Raw genomic sequence first — 20,499 nt, 5'->3', positions numbered from 1 at the left:
TATTTTATATTTGTAAGGAGGGGAGCATCAAGGTCTATTTTATATTTGTAAGGAGGGGAGCATCAAGGTCTATTTTATATTTGTAAGGAGGGGAGCATCAAGGTCTATTTTATAGTCGTAAGGAGGGGAGCATCAAGGTCTATTTTATATTTGTAAGGAGGGGAGCATCAAGGTCTATTTTATAGTCGTAAGGAGGGGAGCATCAAGGTCTATTTTATAGTCGTAAGGAGGGGAGCATCAAGGTCTATTTTATAGTCGTAAGGAGGGGAGCATCAAGGTCTATTTTATAGTCGTAAGGAGGGGAGCATCAAGGTCTATTTTATAGTCGTAAGGAGGGGAGCATCAAGGTCTATTTTATAGTCGTAAGGAGGGGAGCATCAAGGTCTATTTTATAGTCGTAAGGAGGGAGCATCAAGGTCTATTTTATAGTCGTAAGGAGGGGAGCATCAAGGTCTATTTTATAGTCGTAAGGAGGGGAGCATCAAGGTCTATTTTATAGTCGTAAGGAGGGGAGCATCAAGGTCTATTTTATAGTCGTAAGGAGGGGAGCATCAAGGTCTATTTTATAGTCGTAAGGAGGGGAGCATCAAGGTCTATTTTATAGTCGTAAGGAGGGGAGCATCAAGGTCTATTTTATAGTCGTAAGGAGGGGAGCATCAAGGTCTATTTTATATTTGTAAGGAGGGGAGCATCAAGGTCTATTTTATAGTCGTAAGGAGGGGAGCATCAAGGTCTATTTTATAGTCGTAAGGAAGCGTGGTGGCTAAGTGATCAAGCGCTTGGCTTCCGAACAGGGGCACTGGCGGATCCAGGGGGGGGGGCGGTAGGGGCGATCGCACCCCCACCCTCGGCCGACCCCTCCCCCGAGGGGGGTCGGGGGAGGGGGAGGACGAATTTTAGATTAGAATTCACACAATTTGTATACGAGTTTATTACTTATGTTAATAATATATACTAATTATTTATATTTTAAACATATTTGTAGATTATTTCGCCCCCCCCCTATTATGTTGGCCGATTTGGCGGGGTCGGGAGGGGGCGATGACATCAATCCGCCCTCCCCCCCCCCAATAAACTTTTGAGTGGTGGGCGGTCCAATTTATTTGTAGAAATCACAGCTTGCTAACAGAATCAATTAAATATCTATATGATTAAAACTTGTTATTGATATTTTAACCGATCTTTATATTATGTCGTTCCCCTGTTGACCGATTGGGGGGGGGGGGGGGGGGGGCGAATACCTCTACTGCCCTTCCCACCTAAACCATTTGAGTGGGGGGGGGCGGTCCTACGTTTATGGACAAGTCATAGTTTGTGAACAAAATTAGTTGAATTAATATATAAATTTTATATTATGTCGGTATTTTGGCCGATTCGGTGGGGTAGAGGGTATGCGATTGCCTGTACTGCCCTCCCCACTCTAATCCTCTTAGTGGGGGGCGGTCCTATTTTTATAGAGAAGTCATAGTTTGTGAACACAATTAGTTGAATATCTATATAATATAAACAACGTATTGAAATGTGAATCCATTGTATATTATTTCGCACCAAACTGTAATATCAAATTTTATAATTATTAAATATAAAATGAAAAAGGGTTGTACCATGTGGGAGGGGCGATACATGCAATCGCCTCCCCCCCCCCGCCCCCCCCCCCCCAATCGACAAACAAATACTTTTTCTTTTTGTATTATGGTTAAGAAATTACAAAATAAAAAAAATCTGTCACTGATATAATTTATATATGCTATAAATTAAATTCTTATATCGAGTCGCCCCACCCCTATTCTTGAATGCTAAATGCAATCATTAGCAGAAATTATAAAAAGGAGCAAGGATTAATCGTTTTCACTCTATCGCCCCTCTCCTTTCCAGACAGAGTTTATGTAATTTCACATGAATTTATCATAAGTATTTTAAGAAAGACTTTGGTTTGGAAAAGCTAGAATTCAAACGAATTTTTTCAGTACAAGAGTCACGATTGAGATGAGTTCTAAACCAAAATAGTTGTTGCCTAGTCGCCTGTTCCCAACCTTGACTCAATCTGATATCTTCTAGTTACATACATTTGGGACTATAACTCACAATTTACGCTTGAATTTTATTGAATATTATTTATCGAATATTTTTTTCTTCGGCGGCGATCCTCAAAGCTTTAATCTAAATATGTGGGGTATCGTATCTTTTCAAGGAACAAATCGGTTTTATTTGCAATGTATTAAGGGCCTATAAATTCATATTAGAATAGTTTACAACACTATTCAAAAGGTCTTTTTTAATAGGGAGCTTTAGGTCAGGAGAATGCGTTTCTTCAGTGAAGAATGCAAGAAAACACTTATGTCGTCGGGGCTTCGCCCCGAACACCATTGATTAATAATGAGCTGTAGATGTCAGAAGAATACGTTTCTGCAGTGGAGAATGCAAGAAAACACTTTAGGCGTCGGGGCTTCGCCCCGAACACCATTGATTAATAATGAGCTGTAGACGTCAGGAGAATGGGTTTCTGCAGTGAAGATTGTAAGAAAACGCTTTTGGCGTCAGGGCTTCGCCCCGAACTCGATTGATTAATAATGAGCTGTAGATGTCAGGAGAATGCATTTCTGTAGTGAAGATTGGAAGAAAACGCTTTTGGAGTCGTGGCTTCGCCCCGAACTCCATTGATTAATAATGTGCTGTAGATGTCAGGAAAATACCTTTCTTCAGTGAAGAATGCACTTCGCCCCGAACCTCACAGGAGAAGTATGCAGCGTTCCCCCAGACCCCCAAGTTTGCAAGAGAAAGGCCTCAACATGACTGTTTTTTTTTTTTCGCCGAAGGTTGAGAAACACTGCTTTTTAATTGTATTTATATATATATATATATATATATATATATATATATATATATATATATATATATATATATATATATATATATATATATAAATATATATATAAATATATATATATATATATATAAATATATATTTGCTGTACGTACGTTTATGCATAGGGTTAGGGTTTACTGGGCGAAAGGGTTAGGGTTTGAAAAAAAATCGCCCCCCCCCCCCACTCCAAAGTTCTGGATCCGCTAGTGCAGAGGGGTCCAGGCATGGCCGGACTTAAGTACGTGGAGCCCCTGGGTCAGAATTTTCGTGTAGGCCCCCAACATTGTTTTGAAAGCTTGAATAAAGATCCACTTCTGACTGGAAATACTTCTATCTCAAAGCAGGCTATATGTTAGACGAAAGAAAGAGAGTACTTTTAAATTAAATCTCACTTGCCTTAAAAAATATTTAATATGTATATTATAGTTTAAAAAGTGTATAGTTTTTAGTTTGAGAAGGTAAGGCTTTTGGTAGACGCACTGACGTAAATCTGGAGCTGTATTTACTTTTTCCGAACATGCTACAAGCATACGTTTCGTAATCACATTTTAGCCAGACATAAAAAAAAAGAGAAAAAAATGTTTGGAAAAAAATAAATGTTTCTGACCCTTCGAAATTCGGATATATTGGTATGTATTTTGTGGAGGCCGTTTTATTGCGGAGGCCCAAAGGGCTGTAGTCCCGCCTGTCCTCCCTTAAATCCGGCCATGGGTTCCGGGTTCGAATCCTGGTTAAGACTTGGATTTTTAATTTCGGGATATTTAGGGCGCCTCTGAGTCCACCCAGCTCTAATGGGTACCTGACATTAGTTGGGGAAAAGTAAAGCCGTTTGGTCGTTTTTCTGGCCACATGACACCCTAGTTAACCGTGGGCCACAGAAACAGATGACCTTTACATCATCTGCCCCATAGGTCTCAAAAGGGTACTTTACTAACGGTAGCATGATCCTATTGTGTGTGTCCAGTTCAAACAAGGTTGAAATGGCAGTTGAATGACACATGCACGTGCCAGATTAGGCATTAAATGAATTAATGGCAAATTTTGGGGAATATAGTTTTTGGAATTTTCTGCTCCTAAATCTTTTGTATTTAAACAAATGGCTTTTTTTTTCTTTACACAAATATATACAAGCAAACTTCGTTTTGTTTTTTTTTAAATCCATTTCTCTCATCATAAAGGTCAATATAGTTCTAGCCGAGCCATTGGCGAACTGCTTTATAAGAAAGGAAATATAAGTTTGTGGCCTCCTCTTTGGGAAGGACACATCAAAAGTCTCGTGTCATTTCATGGATTTTGGACAGCAACCGGAAGTGAGATTATTTCAACTATTGAGCATACGGAAGCGTCATGGCGGAGTCTGCACAAATTATGGTGTCAGTATATTAGACAGCTGTTTAATGAGCCTTTGACAAGTAAATTATACTTTTGTTAGGAGAATGATTTTGTAAGATAAATCTTTGTTGCTGTGAGTGAAAGGAATATCACAGTGAAGAAAAAAAAAAGAATACAGCATCAACAGCGACAACTCATTTCTCAAATGTATTTTATCTTATTTAGTTTTGACTTTTTTTTTATTTCTTTCACCTACATAATTGTGAAAGTAAAGCAAAAAAAAAAAGACCACTTTCAGACCTTGTGATCTATGGGGCAGGTCATCTGAAAATGACCACTTTCAGACCTTGTGATCTATGGGGCAGGTCATCTGAAAATGACCACTTTCAGACCTTGTGATCTATGGGGCAGGTCATCTGAAAATGACCACTTTCAGACCTTGTGATCTATGGGGCAGGTCATCTGAAAATGACCACTTTCAGACCTTGTGATCTATGGGGCAGATGATCGGTTTCCACGGACGACCGTTAACAAGGGTGTTATGTGGCCAGCACAACGACCAACCGCCTTTACCTTCCTCAATTAAATACTCTACTATTATCTATTAGAGTTGGCTGGACTCTAGGGCGACCTAAAAGAAAAACGAATATCTAAATTCCAGTTTTCACCAAGATTCGAACCCGGGAATGTTTTGTTTTTTTTAAATTAACAGTTTTATAAACGTTAGTAGCTTTGAGACCTCGAGCACTTTTGTGACGTCTTCCGTTCGTTCGTGTGACACGATGAGATCTTCAAATCTGAAAATGACTTTTTATAATCCTATAACTATACAATCTATTTAGTTTCCTATATGCGTGCTTTTCTTTTTATAATCCTTCTACTAGAATTTAAAACAGATTCTTTAGCTCTCAGATGGTAAAGGTTTTCAGAAAAGTCTGCTTTTGGTTCTAACAATTACATATGTATATATACACAGTGTAAGTACTTCAAGAAATTATAGAGGCTAGTGCAATTCGAAAGCTGAATGAGATCAACATTATTCGCAACTTTAAACGAAATCCCCAAAAATTGACGAAACTTTTTTTTTCCAACAAAGTCTTCTAAAGGTACCTTTAATATTATATTCGTTAATTCTCGGCTTTGTTTTGAATGTCATATATGTGTATGTTTGCTGGTAACATAATCATCATAATGCATGAATATAACCGACCCACATGGGCCTTTTTTCACAATTTATTTTATAAGTTCATTTTTTATTCTTTTGATTTGTTTTTAAAGTTGTTTTATACATTTTCATACGTTTTAAACGGTTTTTGTTTGTCTTACAGATTCCACAAAGAGAACGGGGAAACACACACTACAAGATGTCATTTGTTCCATGGAAACATTGAAATATAATACAAGATAATGTGATACAAACTTTCATGGTACAACTCAACTAGTTGATACTTTGTTTTGCAAGAGATAAGACCTTGCTTCATGCAGCGGCTAGACACGTAGAGGACATGGCTCTCACGGGGTGACGTCTGTGGGCCACCATGCAGAAGACGATCCAGGTTATCATGCCACTCGACAACAGCTACCACTGGAATAACGTCAGCTACGACCCGCATCAGTACTCCAGGCAGAACGACCACCAGATCAGAGACCAGGATGGTGGGGTCCAACCCAGCGAGGCTGCCGAAGTGTCCACCTCAGTTACGATGTTGAAGAACGAGACAGAGTACAAAGTGGCGGAAATCATCTGGCAGGTGGGTTGCACTGAACTATGTAGAACAGAAGACATTCTAATGAAAACTGAACACTATTATTGCGACTATAGTTTTTATCATTTTCAATATGTGTGAAGATTTTCACTCTAAATGTGAATCACAGTAATCTTCTCTTTGTTAACACTTTGATTTGTAAGTTACGTTTATTTAGCAACAAACTTCAGTTCGAGAGAAAAAGAAGAAAAAGCGATGTAAAGAAATGTGGTGGTATCTAAAGAACAGCGTACTAACATGAAAAGATCAAATACTTCGGAGAGATTTAACTTAAATAGTTGAAATTAACAATGTCAAAGACGCCATATTGAAAGATCACTGTCGCCAACTAAAAAGCAAAAATTACTTTCCACCACGGTGGATAGAACTTGCAAATGTGATTCTGCAGTGCTATTTGATCCAAAATATAATTATTTTATTGGTTTTTATATACGGTTTGAAATAATTTTAAAATGTCATAGTCAATACTGTTGAAGTATTGACACCAGATACTTAAAAATAAAAACGTGCTAGCTGTTGGTAAATCACCCTGAATGAAAATCTGCAATGTAGGCTAGCTTTAAATAAGTTTTTTTGTTATTGTTGTTATCAATCATAAACTATTTTTAAATAGAACTGAAATACATAGAGTTACTGCCACTGGAGTGAACAATTTCATAGGAAACTACAAAAGTCAAAACTAAAATAAACCCTGCTTAACTTTTGACTTATGTCCACTGGGACTTTGTATAGACATTAATTAATAGTTCTACTGTATATAGTATAGTGTGTTGTTGTTTTTTTTGAGTAAACCAACAAGTCTCCACCGAAATTTGAACCCAACACCCTCGTTTCAGAAGCCAATCACTTAACCACTCAGCCATCACGCCCCTTATAAATGTTATAGATATGTAAATGTAAGCTCATTGGATTCGTCATCTCTGGTAGATTTCCCAGACCCTCAGTTTGGCCTTTCTGGCCTACTTTCTGTTAATAAAGTTCTACTCTTCGAGCGTAGATAATATTTTAAACCTTTCAGCATAAAAATGCGAAGTTATTAAAAGATAATTGAAATCAATAGCTTTCTTCTTACTTTTCCAACAGGTATGTCCCGTTCTACTTTTTATCTTTGGCACTTTGGGAAACGTCTTAATTATTATGATGATGAGGACACTGCGACTTGGGAGGACATCTATGCACATTTACCTTCGAGCATTGGCCATCTCCGACATGTGTGTCTTATACAGCGGCCTGCTTCGTCAGTGGATAGTTTACACATTCGATGTGGACCTGAGGAACCTGAACGATATCGTCTGCAAGATCCATACGTGGATGGTGTACGTCTCCATCTACTCGTCTGCTTGGCTGTTGGTCGTCATGACCCTGGAACGCACCTGCTCGGCCTGCCTTCCGCATCGGGTCAGCACGTTCTGCACGAAGCGCCGGGCTTTCATCGTCATTCTCTTTATCGTGCTGTTCCAGGCGGTGATGCAGGGACACTTTCTGGTTGGGCTAAGTGTCTCCGTGTCCGATGATGGCAAAAATGAAACTGCTTGCCGACCTTGCTATGGTAGGTATGACTCATTTGTGCATAGCATCTACCCGGTCATAGACATGGTTCTTCTCTCCCTTCTGCCCTTTATCTTCGTCATTGTCGGCAACGCCGTCATCGTATGGAAAACGTTTCTTTCTCTCAAAACAGCGGCGGAGCTGAACTTGACGTCCGGGAAGAACGCCCTGCTCAGAAGGCGCCGCGCCTCCTCCATGACAATAATACTACTAGGGCTCAGCGCCATATTTCTGTTGACCACTTCGCCGACCTGCGTCTACAACATCTGGGAGCTGAGCGGAGGGTTAGAAAAAATAAAGAATTCCTCCAAGCTGGCTTCTAAGGCGGAGCTCGCCTGGGCGTTGGTCAACATTATCATGTACTGCAACAACACCTTCAACTTCTATCTCTACTGCCTTAGCGGAAGAAAGTTTCGGAACGAATTGCATAGGCAGTTTTCAAAGCGCCGGACGGACTCACAGTCTAACGCTATGTCCGCGCCTTCCATTCAGATTCATCGGTTCCACCAGAACGATTCCAAGTCCAAGTCTTTGCCCGAGCACCCAAACGGTCTGACTCGTCAGCTGAGCTATCAATCTTCCATCTATGGACGAACTAGTAATGCATATTTGTGATAAGTGCTTGCTCCTTGGCGAGAATTCAATGTTACATTCTGAAGTCTGTTTCCAATTGTGTGCGCCATTGTCTATATGCTATTAAACTTGTACTTAAGGCGCCTTTTTACACCTACATTTTAAATGGAACCACTCATTAAAATGTTTGGAAATAACTTCCAGCAAAGAACTCAGACTTCGTAGTATACTTAGCAGAACTCTCAATTCAACTTAAGTTTAATACGATGAAAAAAGGTACTTATTAGTACTTAATGATGCTAATTATATTGCTTACTATACATACTATTATGTTGAGGTTTGATACTATTTCCAGCACTCTAAAAATCTTCCACAATCATCAAATATCATTTCTTAATGCTCAAAAAAGTTATTTCAATCGAAAATGTGTATTTTGTAAATATATTTTTTATAATAACTTTATCAAAGATCATGTTTTGTTGCTTAATGTTTTAAAAATAAACTTTTCGTGGGGTTTTTTTTTCTTAATTTTTTGTCCCTAAAATAGTCGTAATATTGACAAAAGCTAACACAGCCCAAATCTTCTTTCGCCCAAAGAAATCAATGCAAGCGATCAATTTATTACGACGATAGCACAATAAGCTGTAATTTAATTTCTGTGATAATATTCACTTGCGCTGTGTACAAAGAAAAGACGATATAATTTGTCCTTTTTTAAAGTATAGTAATTAAGGTTAGGTTGGAAAGGTGTAAAAGAATGTACCGCCCCAGTTGTCACAATCATCATTCCTTTTCTTTTCTACATTGAGAGTCAAGAACTTTTTAAAAGAGAGAAGTGTATAGATCTAGACTTTTGTGTTTACTCATTTCTACTATATGTTCAAATAATATTGCAAGCTAACTATTTATATTTCCCATTTCATAGACTGATATAATGTAGACAGTTGGTGTATATCGTTGGGAAATGAATTACTAGCTCATTGGCCACACTGGGAAAATTCTAGTTGGACCGTTATAACTTTTCGAAGTAAAAACAAGGATACAAACACAGTTTTTGTGGAAACACAAACTCAAAATCGGCCCCCGAAGTGGTCCACCCAAGCAGGTAAAAAGGCTGCTTTCAATATTTTTCAGAAAGAACATCTGAATGAATGTTTCGTTTCTATTTTTAAATCTAACATTCATCTGTTATTAAGATTAAAATAATCGCTCTATAAGTTGTATAAAGGAGGTATTGTTTTATTTTTAAAATATTTTTTACAAGATTTTCTTGTTACGCCTGGAAACAACGAAACTAATTATTGGAGAAAGAGTTGGATCAGTTGATAGAGATTTCATAATTCGCGTTAAGAGTTGGAAAAGGGGAAGTAATCATTGCTTAAAATTAAGTTTTATTTCAAAGTCATGGCTTCATTGCCCTTGCTCAAACATTTTTCTAGAAATGTAAAGTAATTGTTCTCACGAAGCTTCTCTCCTTGCCGCCAGATTTGAATCCCAGGAATTGTATTCTCTTCACTTTGTTATCTGCTTTGTCCGGGCTTGGATCAAAGCGCTCAGTGTTAGTCTGTTTAGTTTGGTTGTGGATGTTTATCAGTTCTCCATAATTAGGATGTCCAACTGGCCGTGAAGTATGCGCTTCGGACTGTCGACACGATGGTCCAGAGATTGAATCCTGCCCGATAGCTAGCATTCACTGCCATCTTGCCGAAAGTTTGAGTTCTGACTTCATAATATTCCTTTCTGAAGAAACGTACGAAACTTATAAAATAAAATACAAACTTACTTTTAATACTTGAGTACTTGAGTGGTAAAGGGGGTCCCGAGTTCGAATCCTGGTGAAGAGTGGAATTTTTTGTTTTGGGATCTTTAGGGCGCCTTTGAGTCCACCCAGCTCTGATGGATACCTAACCTTAGCTGTGGAACATTAAAGTCGGTTGGTCGTTGTAATAGCCACATGACACCCTCGTTAACCGTGGGCCACAGAAACAGATGACCTAAACATAATCTGCCCTATCTCATGGACTCAGAGGCGCCCAAAGATCACGAAATTAAAAATCCCAGTCCAGGATCCCAGGATTCGAACCCGGGGCTCCCGGTTCGGAAGCCAGCGCTTTACCGCTCAGCCACCGAATAGTCCTATGAATGCTGGGATATTTTAACACATTTTATTTTAAACAAAAGTTATAATTTCAATAAACACTCCTTCAACAAATTGTGGGATGTTTTACGTTTTACTTATATAATATGTAGGCCTATAATTTGTATTTTTTTCACTTAGGGGTCCGTGGGCAAGTTATGACTATATAAAGCTGTTTCCACGTCAAAAAAGGTTTAGAACCTCTGCTCTAGCCATATCTAAATTGATTCTTTTTCAAAAAAAAAATTATAAAGATCAAAGGAGAGTTTTCACACTGTGGCCAACTTGCAGTAATTCATTCCCAACGGTATACAGCAACTGTAAAATTTCTTGGAAAATCATTAGAGCCGTTTTCGAGAATCGCGTCCTAGAAGTTTCTACGAAGTTACGAATATATTGAAAAGAGGTGTTGTAAAAACAATATTTATAACTTTGTGTTTGGTTGTTCTTTTGTTGCTGTTGGTTTTTAAAGTTTCAGTATGAAAACGTAACAGAGAAAAACGATTTCAAAATAAACTGACATCTAGGAAGTTGTTTTGTAATGGACTTTGAAAAGAGAATTGTGTTGTTGTTTCTTTGTTGTTGTTGTTGTCTTTTGTGTGTTTTCTTTTACATACATCATATAATTTCAATACAATTTTTATTGTGAATTTATGTATCAGCATCCTTTGAAGAGTGTCCATAAGGGTCGACCCTTGATTCAGGGGAAGGATTTTACCAAGAGGCTTGGACAGAGGTCTCCCATCATTCATAAGATGATCTTACGTCCGTAAGAGTTGCTTGAGCTACACCGGTGTTCCTCTTGCTCAACGAGGAAGGAGGCCGAACTCACGAGGGATTCCCCCGTATTTCTGAAATGTTCTACTACGAACCCTGATTGGAAAGTTTAGAGGCTCTTTTCTTTCATCCTCCCCCCTTGCAATGCTTGTTCGCTAGAGCGTGCTGCTGGGGCCCCACTGAAGGAAATCTTTCACTTCCATGTTAACCTGTCTTTCATTCAGACGTTTCCACTACTTAACCAGACTTCATAGTGTCCTGTTAGCTGCATAAACTGCTTAATTGACCTGAAAATGTTGAGCTCAAATCTCGATGAAAACTAATTCGCCTTTAAAAGGTTTCCTTTCCCAAATACCGCTCTACCAGATACCCTATCCCAGATACCATCTAACGGGAAGTCTTCTCCCAGATACCCACAAAATAAAATTTTCAACAAACAGTAATGGGCATTCATAAAATGTTTGTAAAATGTTTGACATGTTTCGGATGTTCCTTCAGAATTAAAGATAATCTACTTCCTAGTCCAAACGTCCCCCAGGACGACGAGGGATGGGAGCGGGCAGGGTGTGAACCCAAGACTATCGAGACGACCGACGACAGTCGAGCGCATACCGCACGACTCGACAGACTCATGTAAGTGATAATAGGTATTGCTTACTATATTTTTTGAAAGCCGTTTAATTAGAAACTCTCAAAGACAGAATATATTGTAGTAATGAGATTAATTTGAAAACCTCTAACTTATTAAGGAATGCCCCTGGAGACCCAATGTGAAGTTTTAATTTAATTTGTGTCTAGAGAAAATTGGAGATATTGAATCTGTGTCATCGGCCTCCTTGTGACGAAGAGGAAATGAGTGTATAACATGTATAAGCCAATATCGAAGTGTGTAGGGCCTAAATATATTTGGCAGTTGACAGATTTAGTGTTAATTTACAGACCTGCCATCAAACTTCACTATTAAAACTAAACACTCTCTAAAGTCTGCATAACGACATTAAGGTCTGTTAAGCACTTTTTTTTTACGCTGACCACATTAGGCTCAAATGTCTCTTTGGGAGAGTGGTATCTCTCTCTCTCTCTCTCTGTCTGCCTTTCGTTCTTTCTCTCGTTCTCTCAAATCTTTCTCCTTTGCTCTCCCTCATTCTCTCCCTCCTCTACATTCTCTAGTCCTCCCAATTTCTATTGTTCTATCGTTCTCTCTCTCTCTCTCTCTGTCTCTCTCTGTCTCCCTGTCTCTCTCTGTCTCTCTCTCTGTCTCTCTCTCTGTCTCTGTCTCTCTGTCTCTCTCTCTGTCTCTCTCTCTCTCTCTCTCTCTCTCTCTCATTCTCTCACGTTCACAGAAACACATTCACCTATATCCAGACATTAGCAGTCAAACTGAATTTCCATTTGTTTGGACCAACAAAATCATATATCTTATCTTATCTAATAACACATCTATTTAAGACTTTAATAGTTGAACATTCAATTTAGAAACAGGAGTGAATGTGACAACGTACATTGTTAAATTGTTAACACACATGATTAAGTTAACTAGTTTGGTTAGTGTGTGGATGTATGGCTATTCTATTCTATGTTTAAACTACGATATATGGCTATGCTAACATGATACATGCCTATGCTTACGTGGTGAATGGCTGTGCTAGCATGGTGTATTGCTATAAACTATAAACATAATGTGAGGTTATACTAACATGATGTGAGACTATGCTAATATGATTTATGTTAAAACTACACTATAGGCCTATGGCAAAGACCACCCTATAAAAGAAAAGATAATTACGTCCTACGCGTATCCATATGTTAATCTAGTCATGCATGCTTATTAGAGACTTATACTTTGATAAATCATTGGTTTTCCTGGCTGATTCAAGCAACCCGATCCATGCTCTCCCTTTACTGGCACTAGAGCTAGAGCAGAAAGAGCTTGCATATCGAATGAGAGATGTGCAATGCTCCTGCACACACCCAAACAAAAACCTGAACAATTTGTCCGACATATTATACTAATAAAAAATTATTTTGATTTAATTGATCATCTTACAACAAAGACTTTTGAAATGTCGCTTTCAAATAACGTAGATTAACAAAATTACAACGACAGTATAGCGAGACTTTTGGATTGGCCTTTGGAACAAAGAAATTGGGTTGGACATTTTTTTAAAAGCACGTTCTATTTCACATTGTTATGACAATTACTTTTCAAACTAGAATGGCCTAAAAAAAAAAAAAAAAGGCCCACCCTGTATCCTCTTCATCTAATTATTATTGATGGGAAAAACAGGACAAGACAGGATGTTGCTCTGAGAGAGTCGTCTGGATAACTAGAAAGGGGGGGGGGGGAATGTATTGGTTTGATTGGTTTCTCCAGCAACGGTTCTTAAACTGTTTGACAGTAAGACAACTGCTACATTAAAAAAAAAAAAAGATCTAAATAGATTACAGTTAGCTGTGTTTTATTTTATATTAGCTATCAGATTAGAATGTATTGGTTCGCTTGGAGTGGCACTAACGCCACTATAATATTTACAAAAGGCGTCCACGGAGAGTTGTGATTAGGCAGTGGCGTAGCTAGCCGGGTGGTGCGGGCCGCACAGGGCATCAAGTGATGAGGGGCATCAAACTGAGCACAAAATTTCTTAGCAAAAATTTCACATATTGTACATACATGAACAAACATAAACTACTGTATTTCATTAAAAAAATATACTTATTTTGCCACTTTGTTAATATTATGGGCGCTGCTCTAGATTGATAAGTCTGGCTAGCGCTCATAGTGGTTAAAATGGTTGACGGTAGAGATCAAATGGTCCTAAAGTAAAAAATCTGAAAATGAAAAAAATCTTGGATATCATTCATTTTTTCTCATAGCAGAATATGGCCCTCAATGGGCATCACGAACGTTGAAGAAAAATTGTAAAGAAAAAATCTCTTTTTTTTCCTCTTCTTGATTCTCATTTTTATGTTGGAGCGTTCAGATGACTAGACCAATACATGAGATGAACTGCGCAGTGGTTTTCAAATCAGGGAGCTCTCCATATAGTTTTCTTTCTATTGGGGCCAGTGTCTTGTACGGGCCTCTTGGTAAAGAGAGCAGTTTTGGAGGACATTATCAGCATTCTCTGGTGACAGACACTCCACATGGGCAGATTTCACTGGTTCCAATTTTGAGCTTGCGGTACATATGTTGTCTCATTCTGTTGTGTCCGGTCCTGAGTTGAAAGATTAGACGTTGATCTTGTCGGGATAGCTTATAATGGGCATCCTCTTTCTTGTGATTCGGATGAGAGCTTGTCTATTTCTCATTTATTTTATTTACTATTTATTTAGTTTCTTCATTTCTTCTGAATAGAGTGTTATGTTTAATTGTGAGATTGTTCTCCCTTTCTTGGCGAGTGTATCAGCCTTCTCATTTCCTTCTAATTCAATATGTGCTGGTATTCATTGAATAACAGTGGGTTTGTTTTTGGTTTTTTTTTTGCTGTTGTAGTTTAGCTTTATAAGTGCTGTCCTGAGTCGTTTTATATAGGAGGAATCAGGGTTTTCCAAGCTTTGGATGGTTATTTTTGAATCGGTTTGAAAGACAATCTGACTGTGTGGGGTACTTGTATGATTTGCTAGCATGGTGGCAGCTAGTTCTGATGCTTCCCTTTCTGCTTTGTGGCTGTCAGAGAGCACTCCAGTTGCAATGGATTTTTTTCTAGTTTTCTCCATCGGGTCATTCGATGAGTATTCCAGCTTCTCCATTTGTGTCGGCTTTATGGGATGAGCCCTCCGTGTAAACTCTGATCCACTGATTGCTAGGATAACGAGTTCACCATTTCCTTGATCTCTGTTGGAATGTAGTCAGAATTTTTTTTTGGTTATATTTTCAATATGATCTCTTATAGTAGGAAGAGAGCTTTCGTCCCAGGGTGGAGATACATTACCTGTTAAGTAGGCAGATTGTTATTTGCCTAGTTAGTGAAAAGCATCGCTGATTGGTATTAATTCAACTTAATTAAGCCTGAAAAACTTCGCTCCCATATAGCCACACATACCGCAATTGTCAGAAATATGTAAAAATGTGATAATGCTACCTGAAGAGAATTTTGGACATGATTCTTTTACTCTCAAAACAGAATCTGGCATTCAATAGGCATCACGAATAATTAGCATATTTAGACAATATTTAGAACTGAATCATCTAGTGGATCATCTTATGGCATTCTAGCTGATATCTTTTCATTTATTTATTTATTTTTAAACTCAAGATTTTAAAAAGGTCCTTGTTTAAGATTAAGAGCAAAACCTTGTGAAAAAATTGCGCCAAATTGGTGAGGACTCTTTTGCTCCAAACGAAATTTGTTTTGCTAGGCAATTTTTGGAAAACAGATTTCGATAAAATTATTGATAGTTTTGAGACCAAGAAAGCTCGTAATCTTTATTTATAGTATACTAGACATATGTTACCCGCGACCCGCGGGTCTTTATTTGCGCATTACTTTCGATATAGTCACTGAGAGTGTTTTGTAAACAATTAAACGAAATAATAATGTAATAAGTAAAGCGAATGTGTCAATGTAAAAATAGTGTGAATAATGCTATCAAATCAAAATAGCTAATAGGCTTAAATCCATTTTTGCTTTTGAATAATCTAGTGGATTGGATTTAGATGTATGTTAAACGTAGCTAATGATCCTTTCACGTTATTTCAGTTTCGCTACGAAAATAAAATTAGTTTTGCGAAAATGGTTTACCCAAAGTCGATACATTCTTATCTATTAAAAACGAAAAGAGCGATAGCTTTGTTAAATAAATGGGACTATAAAGTGAACAATTAAACGACATAATTTTTAGTACGCGATTCATGAATGAATATAGATCTAGGCCTATCTCAACTCGGCTTCGCAGCTTTCGTAAACGAATGTAGCTTTAGAAAACCAATTTTGAATGTTTATTTGATCAAAATATGAAATGAATGGACTTTAATTAATATATTTATGTGTTAAAGTATAAAACTATCTGTGCGAAGAGAAGTTTTATCATCTTAGAGTTGGATTAGAGTTTTAGATCTAGGGATGGGATTATAAAGTAAACAATAAAACGAAATAATTTTTAGTACGCGATTCATGAATGAATATAGATCTAGGCCTTTAACTCGGCTTCGCAGCTTTCGTAGATGAATGTAGCTTTAGAAAACCAATTTTGAATGTTTATTTGATCAAAATATGAAATGAATGGACTTTAATTAATATGTTTATGTGTTAAAGTATAAAACTATCTGTGCGAAGAGAAGTTTTATCATCTTAGAGTTGAATTAGAGTTTTAGATCGAGGGATGGGATTATAAAGTAAACAATTAAACGAATTAATATTTAGTACGCGATTCATTACTGAATTGTCTAATGAAAGAATGTTCGTCAGGAAATCTGTAATCACAGATATAAGGAACTAATTAATGTAAAAAATGCTTTTGAAACACAAAATTGAAGTTTAATTTTATTATATAATGAAATCAATGGATCTTCTTTTGTCTTTTCATGTGTCAAAGTAAAAAACTATCTACGCTGTGATTAGGCCTAACTTACCTTTTATACTTTAACAGACTTTACTAAGGCTAAGACTGCTTTATTGATCCTTATGGAAATGTATTGTGATTACAAGGACTCTTTTCTCATATACAGACAATGCTAGCCTGTATTCAGATTCCGTTCTTCTGATTCATTATACACACTAATACAGACTATGCGCAAACACTTTTTAGGCCCATCAGTTATAACCTTCTGGTCTGCATGTATTATAACGCCCCTAAACACACACTAAACATAAACTACTTTAAAATGAATAGCCTCTCCACCAGCAATACACCGTTTTGGCCCTTGTATATTCAAGACATCGCATAATTTTTTTGGCAGCGTCCAATAGAAAGCCCTCATTCTCAAACACGAACTTTTTAGGCTGCTCCACTTTTATTAACATCCCTCAAATGAAAGACCAGTAGAACACTCTTCACAAACTATGATTTCTAAATAAAAGTAGGACCGCCCCCCTCTCAAAGGGTTAAGGTTGGAAGGGCAGTAGATACATTCGCCCCCCACCCAATTGACTAACATAATATAAAGATCGGTTAAAATATCAATAACAAGTTTTATTTATATATATATTTAATTGATCCATTAACAAGCTGTGATTTCTACAAATAAATTGGACCGCCCCTCCCCACACTCGAAAGGTTTTGGTTGGGGGGGGGGCGGGATTGATGCCATCGCCACCTCCCCATCCCACCAAATCGGCCAACATACTAGAGGGGGGGGGACGAAGCAATGTAAAAATAGGTTGAAAATATAAATAATTAGTACATATTAATTAAAATAACTAAATAAATTCGTATGCGAATTGTGTGATTTCTTTACTAAAATTCGTCCGCCGCCCCCTTCTTCGGGGGGAAGGCGATCACCCCTACCGCCCCCCCCCCCCTCCTGATCCGCCAGTGTCCTCGGTTCAGCAGGCATAGCCTTAAAATATAAAAATGTTCGGTGTGTGAACTGTGTGTGTGTTGAGTGTTTGATGTAGCTTTTAGGACAATTGTTTTAGTTTTATAGCGTTCCTTCAAAATAGATAATTAGCCTACGTCTTACGCGTTTCTAATCTAATCGTGCATTCTAATTCATTGGTTGGCTGAATCAGGCAATCAAACCCATTCCATGCTCATATGGCACTTGGGAAGGAGCCCTTGACGATAAGAAATGTACCTTTATCCTTGAGTCTTTCTGAGTATTTTATTATAAGGCTTTGCCCTGCTTCCTGTCCTCTTTTAAGCGTTAAGGTGTCGAGTAACCCTAGGTTAGTATCTTAAACAGTTACTGATATTGACTTGTGAAATAGATGGCGTGATAATGTACATATATATTGCATTATTGGGTTGTTCGATTCGCCTCATTCACAAGTCACAATTACTATCTTAAACAGTTCAACATGGATTGTTGTCAAAGTTCAACAGAATCGAGAAAAAAAATAGAGAGGGTAGGAAAAGCAGATAATTTAGAAAACTGATAAATCAACCAGAGCAACGAGACACGCTACAAACAGCCCCATCGCATGTCTATGATTATTGTGGATGATGATTTGACATAAAGGAAAGTTCCCCTTTTAGACCTTGCGATGTATAGGATCAGATGATGTAAGGGTCATCTGTTTCTGTGGCTCAAGTTTAATGAGGGTATCATACGGCCAGTACAACGACCAGCTGGCTTTACGTTTCCCCAGTCTTAACCAGGATTTGAACCCTAGACCACCCAATTCAGGGGCTAAGTGCTTTACCACTTAGTCACCGCGCATCTTTGTTGATCAGATCTGAACGAAGTGGTCGTCTCCTTTCCATTAGGACTAAAACAGAAAGATTTAAGAACTCCTTCATCCCACTTTCGGTGAGAGTGTTACAAGGTCGTCTGTCGTCATCGAGAAGTTCATAGAAGTCTAATTCATAAAGCGCTGGTTGTGAGTGTGTAAGTGTTTAGCGTGTGAATGTTGTTCGTATTTGCATCTATATTATTAATGTTACAGTAGTTACGCTGAGGTTGTCGATTGTATTCAAACTGAATTTCTATTTGATTGGACCAATAAAAATTGTCTTACCTTATATAGATAAGAAAGTTGAGAGCAAAATGTGTCTAGTACTAACTGTGTAAACAGCTGTTACAGAATTATTAAGAGATATACTTTATTGGCAGGGGCGTACCCTTATTTTACATATTATTGTACTTGCACATTCTTGAACGCAAGTAGCTATTGAATTAAGCTTCTGCTCTTTGAAGAATGAGTTGAGAAGCACCATGATATACAAACACTTCGCAAAGAGATTCTGCAAGAAATTTATTTCAATACATGGAGCAGCTAGTAGTTCGTAAGTGCATCACGGCTATGGCCTTGTATTTCTATTGTCAAGTCTGCTTCTCAGGTTTCAGGGAGAAAAGAATAGAGGCTGATAAAAGAACAAGACTACATGCAACTGGTGGATAGAACATTAGATCAAATTTCTGTGACCAATACGTTGAGTTGATTTCAAGAGCAATAAAGGAGCCATAAGTTACATCGGCAACTACTGGTTGTGAAAATATTTTGACAAAGCTGTATCAACTCACTCGGTCTGTCGGATACAAATTTTGAACACGTTATTTCTCCCACACTCATTCTCTGATCAAATTGAAACTTTGTACAAATATTCAATACATGTAGCCATTTTTTTAAAATAACTAATTAGTCAATTAATTACTGGCATTTAATTTTTTATACCGAGGAGGGAAATTAATTTTTCAATATTCAAATATTTGGCAAAATATTTAGGGTTTTGTCCCCTTAGGAAATTGTACACCTTTTTTTTTCTCCTAAACCCATTCTCGGGTCAAGTTGAAACTTTAAAGAATTATTTATTATGGTACCTAACAAAATATGAATCAATAAAAAAAAGTAGTCAATTAATTATTTGGTAAGTAATTATTTTGTTTGATATCGAAGAATGAAAATAGAAGGAAAATAACGTCTCCATTATTGAGAGAGATGTAGATGTGGAGTTCTTCCTCTTAGATAAGCTTTGCTGTTTTTTATATTTTTCTTTTGATATTATATATTAAATGCAGAGACTTGGGATTAATACTGTGTTATCTTATCATATAATACACTTTTATACACAGTTATACCATAATGTTGTGAGATGTTGCGTACAAGTTTCTAGTACACTCAAGAATAATGTTTTAAGAGTATTTTATTGTCTGTTGTTTTTTTTTTCAATGTCGAAATATACATTTTAAAAAATTATTGTAGACCTACAGATATAGGCCTTTAGAATTTGTTTTTTAAAAAAGGCTAGATATAGATCTTTCACCAAACAGTATACTGGCCTGATTAGTTTGACCCATAACGTGAAGCTGCAGTTTAAACCTTAGCACAATTTAGAGTTCGAGAAATGCTTAGTATAGGTTGGATCTATAATGGTTAATCCTCTGTATTTATTGGCTTGACAGAACTTGGTTTCTATTGGGACGTCCACGTGAGACGTTCAATAGGCTTCCTTTAGTTAACTGCTTCGAACGGAGTGACCAGTCCCTCTAATTTGAGAACAACGAACTGCCCCTAAAATGTTCGCACTGGATACACTCAGGACTAAATGTAGCACTTAGTACACGTTTTACTTCGTCTCGTGCGAGATTATGGAGAATTATTTCCCCTATACACTCTTATCAAAAAGGGGGGACAAATGATGTACTGCAGAAGTGAGATCGGCTGCGAATATAGACTCTAAATGACTTTCGAAAAATGAATAAAGTATAAAGATTAAAAACATTTTTTTTTTTTTAAATCGACATATTATTTAGTTGTAATGGGGATAACTTTAACTAATTCATTTTCATATTTGGCTTACATCTAAAAGATGTGCCTGAATCAGCCAGGAAAACTTAAGACTTCGCAGAGCTTACATCTTTTACAAATACACGGACACACGTTATAATTTATTTCATT

At 37.4% G+C, this 20,499-nt stretch overlaps 1 protein-coding gene across 9 annotated transcripts in view; it reads left to right on the top strand.

Moving 5' to 3' along the window:
* LOC106057104 (cysteinyl leukotriene receptor 1-like) overlaps positions 1-8,601 on the top strand; it is a 133,252-nt gene extending 124,651 nt beyond the window's left edge. For all 9 annotated transcript variants that reach the window (XM_056024167.1, XM_056024164.1, XM_056024171.1 and 6 more), the window contains 2 exons: positions 5,527-5,949; positions 7,048-8,601. In XM_056024167.1, the coding sequence (XP_055880142.1) occupies positions 5,737-5,949; positions 7,048-8,127 (1,293 nt within the window). In that variant the 5' untranslated portion in view covers positions 5,527-5,736 and the 3' untranslated portion in view covers positions 8,128-8,601. The remainder of the gene's footprint in view (positions 1-5,526; positions 5,950-7,047) is intronic.
* Positions 8,602-20,499: the final 11,898 nt, after the last annotated feature.

The sequence above is a fragment of the Biomphalaria glabrata genome, chromosome 3 (assembly GCF_947242115.1).
Source record: "Biomphalaria glabrata chromosome 3, xgBioGlab47.1, whole genome shotgun sequence".
Lineage (NCBI taxonomy): Eukaryota > Metazoa > Mollusca > Gastropoda > Planorbidae > Biomphalaria > Biomphalaria glabrata.
The sequence above is the reverse complement of the archived record's forward strand: the minus strand, read 5'-3'. Positions and strand labels throughout refer to the sequence as shown.